The 7,599-nt window shown below is 41.7% G+C and overlaps 1 protein-coding gene across 1 annotated transcript; it reads right to left on the bottom strand.

Annotated features, from left to right (window-relative positions):
• Positions 1 to 1,775: 1,775 nt before the first annotated feature.
• Positions 1,776 to 7,394, bottom strand: adra1d (adrenoceptor alpha 1D). The gene is made up of 2 exons (XM_037473139.2): positions 6,066 to 7,394; positions 1,776 to 3,208 (listed from the first exon to the last, which is right to left on the bottom strand). The coding sequence occupies exons 1-2, from the start codon at positions 7,021 to 7,023 to the stop codon at positions 2,658 to 2,660; spliced, it is 1,509 nt and encodes a 502-aa protein (XP_037329036.2). The 5' UTR covers positions 7,024 to 7,394; the 3' UTR covers positions 1,776 to 2,657.
• Between the last annotated feature and the right edge of the window lie 205 nt (positions 7,395 to 7,599).

The raw sequence follows: 7,599 nt of genomic DNA, 5'->3' as shown, positions 1-7,599 counted from the left end.
AACAACTGCGGACCCAGCTAACTGCCCGGTCGGTTCAGTACTGGAGGTCCTGCTATGTTTCCCACAGGTCTTTCCGTCTGCCTCTGGGCATCTATCTTCCTTTGTGGCATCCTGTCCCCTCCGTCCCTGATGTCGGACCAGGCGTAATAACAGAGCCGCAGCAAGTGAAGGGTTGAGGCCATGACACTTGCGTATGAATCGGCCGGCCAGCCCGCACCTCGGCCCATTCTAATTGGGGTATGGCGGCTGCAGAAGCCCTCCTGTTGGGGACCTTACCCTCGCCTTGAGCACAGGTGCTCTCGTCTGAGTATGCGTTTTTTAAAACTTCACACCACGGTCACTTGCTCATATGGTAAGTGGGTATAGGGTTCCCACAGCGTCTTTACGCAGCTCGAGTTCCCTGAGAGGGAACGTCTCTCGGTTACGTATGTAACCTTCGTTACCTGAAGGGAACGAGACGCTGCGTAAACGTTCTGCCATACTCCCGGCCTGCCCGTGGCACTCGATTCGGCCTTTCAGAGATGAATGGTCCTGCCCTTCGGGTCCCTTATAGCGCCCTGGTCCGGCGTCCCCGCCTATGACGTACCAGCTCGCCATTGGTTAGATTTCACACGTGCTTCATGACGCGGCCACAATGGCATTAGATGTCCTGCTTAGTCCTGTAATTGTTTTAATTGGCAATACAAATATTGTACACGCTACAAAACGTACTTCCATAGTTTTTTTTTACCAATTTAGAAGAAAATGGAATGTAAATATGCAATTTAAAAGCAATTAGTGGTTATTAATGGTTGATTTAATAATCATGGTGAATAATGTTTAGCGTAGAAATATACGATGCAATTCTACATTGCAAGTTCCAATTTTCAGATACAGTAGAAGCTTTTTCGAAAGGCAACTCAGTTTAATGTGAGAGTTACACAACTCTGCTTTTATATTGCCTGCAGATACATCTTTATGTGAATGAATAGGACTGTTTGTACCTGTAATGGCAAACATATATGTAACTCTTCTAAAAGTTTTATTTGTATAACCAGTTTATTAATTGCAAGTGCTGAGCTAGAAAGGCCATGGTATAAGAGCTCAAGTGTTCCACACTGATAAATGTCCCCAGCGTCCTAGCTGTAGAGACTAAACAAAGTAGGTCATATGTGTATAACCAGATTTGTTTTCAAGTGTTGGGAGGGCGAGTTCATGGTCAAAGAACTGACGTGTCTTACATGTCTCACAGGCCGGATTAGATGTCCCCAGTATCCTGGCTGTAGAAACTCAACAAGGTGGTCAAGGTTTCTGTTGACGCCACAGATAACTGAACTTAGGTATAAGAACTGTCTCGCTCTGTTAGGGGGCAAGGAGGTTCATGACAGTCTGCAGCACGTAGCTGTTGTGACCTTTCTTCCCTTGCAAGGAAATGAACGGAGAAAGACATATTTGACTCAGAGCTTTTGTTTCTTACTTTACGATTGTCTGTGCAAAATCTTCCACCACATGCCTCTCTTTGAATTCCTGAAACTTTAAATTTAAAAAGTTTTGGGAGGTGTAAAAAGCAACTATAGTGACATCTACTGGATGAGGCAGATAAATAAATAAATTTAAAAAACACTGGCTCAGATTTTTGGAATTTCTCATTTATATCTTACGTTAACTAACTTAACATCAAAAATTATCTCTAACAAAAAAATGTTTACCTTACATTAGCAATAATTTTGCAGACAAATTACAGATAACCAGGCTACTGAACGCATTTTATGTTTGGATCAAATAAGATAACAGAACATTGCAAACTGAATTTATTAATCAGTTAATAAACAGAATAAATACTGTGCAGCATCCTACTTCACAGGTGGACTCTTACCTTCACAATGCCTTGTCAAAATCCCAAAAGTGGATGAAATATTATCGTTACATTTTACACATTGGATTAAATCCACACAAGTGAACAAATGTGTTACTAACTCTTGCTTCAATCCTTATAGTTGTTACAGATGTTATTTCCTGTCCAAAAACATTAGAAATATAAATGTCATATATTTAAAAATGAGGTAATAATAAGGATAATGCTAAAGATCACACGCATGTCAACAAGGTTGTGTAGTGATGACGCACAATGCTTCCAAGTGAGAGCAATTACAGTAGTTCTAAGAAGTTGGCTACCCCGTTTTCGAATTTCAATCTCTATAAACATGATGTCACTGATGGATGCATTTTCAGTCCTGTGTGAGGTGGGATCAAGCCAATGTTTGTTCAGTCTGCAGCTTTAATCAAGCTTGGATTTACAGAATTTACAGATGTTTTGTTGCTCTGATGTACACCTGGTTTGCTACTCGCAATTATGGAAATCATCTCTGTTATAGAAACTGAATGTATTGGACATTTTTTCCATTGTTCCTTCTGTACACATCCATTGTAGTCTCCCAAAGGTTTCTTCCCTTTTTTCCCCATGGAAGTTTTTTTGGGGAGTTTTTTTTTTGCCTGTTTAAGGGCTTCGGGACAGATCATGGCACATGTGTACAGACTGTAAAGCCCTCTGAAGCAAATTTTTAATTTGCGATTTTGGGCTATACAAAATAAAATGAACTGAATCGAACATAAAAGGATTCCCTATGTCATTCCAATATGGCTCTCTTTAAATGAATGAACTATTCTCTGGTTGCCTCCTAAATGTCAGTCTCTTTAAGACCATAGCAGTCTGCCAGATCATAGAACTGATAACTACTCTGCTCACAAGAGTTGTAAATCCCCAAAGAGACTGTGTCTACTATATCCATCCGACCCACTGCAGGTTTGGCTCCTTTTCCTGCCCCCCCCTTGATTTTATTGGACAGATTGTTCACTTTCTCTTTCAGCTGAAAAGAAGATTTTTGCAGGGGAGGAAACAGACTCCACCTCTTGAAACCCACCGAGGGCGCTTTTTCCTTGTGTAGCGAAGAGTTTCCACAGGTTCTGTGCGCTAGATAGCCAGGCTTACAGTCTCCCCTCTGATCCCTCGTCTTTCCCCTGACGGCCGCCCGCCACCTGTGGTCATAGAAGCGATGCAGGACCTTCCGTCTCTGCCGACACTGGCACCTGAGCAGTCGGGTGAAGGCGCGCTGGAACTCTTTGCTGGAGCAGGGGTAGATCATGGGGTTGATGCAGCTGTTGAAGTAGCCCAGCCAGAAGACTACCTTGAACAAAGTTTCTGATGGCTTCAAGGCTGGAAAAAGGGCACCTAAAAAAGGAAATGGAGCAGTATGAAACATTTGTTTGTGAAACATACAATTAATGCACAAAACGAGAACAAGTTTTCATTATTCCATTAATAATACAACAGTTTCTCAAAGATATTTTTTAAAATATAGACCATGCTTCAACCACATGTATGTGGTCTCTACATTGTATAAAATCCTGCCGTGGCCAGTTACAGTTATCTGTTTTTTTTTAGGTAATAGAACCTTTTTTTTAAATGACATTTAAAATAACGGACTGAGGCTTATAATGTTCTTCCAAATAACATTATAGAATGATTTCAATTTAGCAAAATCAAAAAATGGTAGTACTTTTTTATAATAATATTTCATGCTGTTTTGATATCAGCTATATAACAAACTGAAACTAATTTTAGCTTCAAATGTGCTGCATTTGTATTTGCAGCAGCAGGAGGCGTGTGTTGGACGGATTATCCAGGTAATGACACTGCCTGCTTGCCTCATTATAAAGCAGTTCATCACTCAGAGAAACAGTGTGGCTAATTTACGTTGTTTTTTTTAATAAAGACAGGAAGTCTCTGCCATAAAATGCAGTACTTGCCACGTGACAAGCTCCTATATCTATCTGCTTAGTGTATTGCATTTCACATGTGTTATCAGAATTCAATAATTTGCTTTATTACCTATGTTTTCATTAAACTATTTGTATTATTGTTTCTTCTTTGCTTTCATTTCAAATAATTGTTCCCTCCTGGATCCCCTTCCTAGTTCAGGAAGGCCCTCTGATGAACATGCCAACATGGATGCCCCCCTCCCCACTAGCTGTTGATATGGGCTGTACCAAATGGGACCTCGGGATGGGGGAGGAATCAATGGGTTTCATTATTTCCATCTTCAATTTCAAGGAAAATGCTGAGCTTACTAACGTTCTTAATTACTTTAATTGTCTGAGACTAATTTGGTATCGATAGAAATTGCAAAAATATGTCACTGTCTTCAGACCAAGTCTACCATTATTCCTTATAGAATGTATAGAATGCACAGTAATACAAAGAAAGTCAACTAAACTAAACAACTAAACTTGAGAAATGTATGAATGAGTGTGTTATGCTTGTTGGATTTATGTCAGCAACAAATAAAGCAAAAGCAGCAAATTCTAAATATCTAATAGTAATTTATATATATATATAGAGATGTATATATAAACTCAAATCAATATTCTTTGTGAGAGAAGAATTTCTAATAATCTTTTTTTATTTCAACAGTATCTTGTATTCATGAGTCTAGTGCACTAATAAATGCAAATTGTGTAAGGGCACTCTCTGGGGCTCCAAGTGAGTCACACTACAGAGCCTAGTTCTGCATTATCACACAGAACGGGCATAATTGGCACTTGGGACATATGTGTGCCTCTCAGCTTCAATTTTTCCATTAATGTTTCAACAATGTTCCAACATCAATCTCTCTGACTGACGGACCAACGATGGGAAAAGCGGAGCCGCGACTGGTGGTGACTGTTGCACACTTGGCTGCAGTCAGTAAGAAACAGAGTGCAGCCCCCTAAAGGGATGACCCTATAAAACAGGGTAACACTCTGTTGATCCTCATGGGGACTTTGTGTTGTGTGTGAACAACTTCAAAGTGCAGGGTCCGATTGCAGAACAGCAGGTCTGAGGAGATTTGGCGGGACACATTTCCAGCAGCGACCCCTAAATTCCATTGAGCTCTGAGAGACACGTGATGTCATAATGATAATAAAAACAAGGTTTGGTTTAGAATCCAAATGTATCGTACACATTAATTGCCCTACGGAAGCAAAAATGTAAAAACAACAACCTTCAAGCTCGTTATTCCTTTTGGCAGAGCTCCTTTTGAATACAAACAGTTTAGCAGAGTGAAACACTAAGTAACGACTCTGCAGAGTTGAGAACCTGGGGGATGTTTCCCAGGCGAAGACGCTGTAAAATGTGTATAAAAACAATATAAGATTGTGGTGGTGTATTGTGGTGCTCTCAGTCAATAAATCCGACTTGCAGCAAGAATGAGAGGACTGTGCGCGTCTATACCTGATAAGAAATAAGCCATCTGTTAACAGCATTGACAACCGATGATGATGAATAATAGGCCAAATTAAGAGTAATGAGCGCACCAAAGTGTGTGTGTGTCGTCAAAAAAGGCTACTTTATTTAGTATTCTTGCATATTTAGTTTTATATATATAGATATATATCCATATAGATATTTAGACATATATATCTATATAATCCTAAATTAATTAGTCACACCCTCAGGTTTATTTTCATTAAATGACGATGTCTCAGGCAATCAATGCGGTCTGTTGCTATTTCTCGTTCTCAATGTAAATAGACTTTGATAGAATTTGAATGTTCAAATTACACTTCCCTTTCATTGAAGATCATGAAACACAAACCCATCACAAACAAACAGGTGTTTATTGTGTTACTAGGTGACTGACAAAAACAGCCAAATGGAAACGGTACTAACGGAATAGACGGCTCCAAGATGTTCAGAGATTTCATTTATCAAATTGTTATCAGTGTAGTGCTCTAAGAATTATTATTTATAAAAAACATGAATCGTTTTCCTCTGATGCCTCAATGTGCGTTATTGTAGTGACATGTTCTTAGACTATAGTGTATTGATTTAGTACAGCCAAAAAGTATATTACGTCGTACATTAATCTACCCGGTTCTCTGGACGAGCAAAGTTGATTGAATTCAAGTGACCTCATTAAAATAAAACGAGGACTAAATATATCCCTGCAAACGATTTTCCCCATCAGTCCATGTGTTGAAGCGTAATTGCAGTTTCTATGAACGGATTTAATGCAGCCTACTAGAACAATTCCAGTACTACATACCCATAGGAAGAACGAAGAAAAACGGCAGCCAGCACACGGTGAACATCCCCACGACGATGGCGAGGGTTTTAGCAGCCTTTTTCTCCCGGGAGAACTTCATCAGCCGCACCGACAGCGAACTTCGGAACGGGTGGTTCTTGTGGCTCTTGGAGCTGGAGTGGCGCGCGTCCTCCAGCACGCTGCGGCAGTGTATCCGGAGGACCACTTCCACGGACTTATTCCTCTCTCGCTTGACGCCCGCCTCCAGGCTCTTTGTAGTCCTGCGGGCCACCACGTACACCCGAAAGTACATGACGAGAATGACCGTGAGTGGGAGGTAGAAGGAGAAGAGCGAGGAGAAGAGCGCGTAGCCGGGCTCCTCTGTGATGCTGCAGACCCTGTCGTCCACGGGCGGCGGCTCTTTCCACCCCAGGAGCGGCCCCACGGAGATCACCGTGGACGAAACCCACACCAGCCCTAAAATAGCGATCGCCTTCTTCTCCGTCATGATCGTCGGGTACTTCAGGCAGTGTTTAACGCCTATGTACCGGTCGATGGAAATGACGCAGAGGCTGAGGATGGATGCGGTGCAGCAGAGCACGTCCACCGCTGCCCAGATGTTACAGAACACCCGGCCGAACACCCAGCATCCCAGAACCTCCAGAGATGCAGAAAAGGGCAGCACAATGAGGCTCAGCAGCAGGTCGGCCATGGCTAAATTGACGATGAAGAAGTTTGTGACAGTCTGCAAATGTTTATTGCAGACAACAGACAAGATAACCAAAATGTTCCCAAGAATTGCCACGGAAATAAAAACGGAGAGAAATATTCCAACCCCGACAACCTGTGAGTCCACAGTGAAGTTCGGGCATGTCGTGATGCTGTCGTTTGGAAATAATTGGTCCGGAACAGATCCATTAAGATCTTCAGCAAAATAAATCCCATAGTTGCTTTCGTTCCTTAAGTTAAAATCAGTCATTTTGAAACGCCATAAAGAGAACTTTAGGGCAAGTTTTCCTCACGGGAGCAGTGCGTCGTCGGTCTCTTTCTACCGAAGCGGTCGTTTTTCGACCCTTGCGAGTGCTATTTCCAAAATTGAAATTGCAAACCAATGTCCAGGCGTCTGTAGGTAGATGCATGCATAATTAGGAATCTGTTGTTTGAAAGAAGCAAACATCAGAAGCTTTGGGATGCGCTTCCTCCTTGCGGTGGGTCGGTGGGGTCCCCGCTAAGACCGAGAGCTGCAAGAGCACTTCTGAACCTGCAGCTCCACCCACACGTCACATATTTACTGGTGCGTTCAAAGTCTCCACAACAGAGTGTGGCAATGCTAAGAGGGTCATCTGTTGGTTTTACTGTTATACCAAAAAAGCCACCGAGGGAATTATTAACAGGGACCACCGATCTATGGTCAACCACAAGACACAGGTTCGGACAACACAAACAGAATTATAGTTTATTTTTCATATCAAATTGTTTTCATAAAATACAGTTCGCAAACGTTCAATAAAATCTACAATCGAGGCAATATTACGCCAAAAAAAGGAACGTTTAA

The sequence above is a fragment of the Pungitius pungitius genome, chromosome 9 (assembly GCF_949316345.1).
Source record: "Pungitius pungitius chromosome 9, fPunPun2.1, whole genome shotgun sequence".
In the NCBI taxonomy this organism is placed as follows: Eukaryota; Metazoa; Chordata; class Actinopteri; order Perciformes; family Gasterosteidae; genus Pungitius; species Pungitius pungitius.
The sequence above is the reverse complement of the archived record's forward strand: the minus strand, read 5'-3'. Positions and strand labels throughout refer to the sequence as shown.

Coding starts and splice junctions, on each gene's coding strand:
- adra1d (XM_037473139.2), bottom strand. CDS start 7,023: ATGACTGATTTTAACTTAAGGAACGAAAGCAACTATGGGATTTATTTT. Junction 3,209..6,065: donor TTTCTTCGTTCTTCCTATGG/GTATGTAGTACT, acceptor TTCCTTTTTTAG/GTGCCCTTTTTCCAGCCTTG.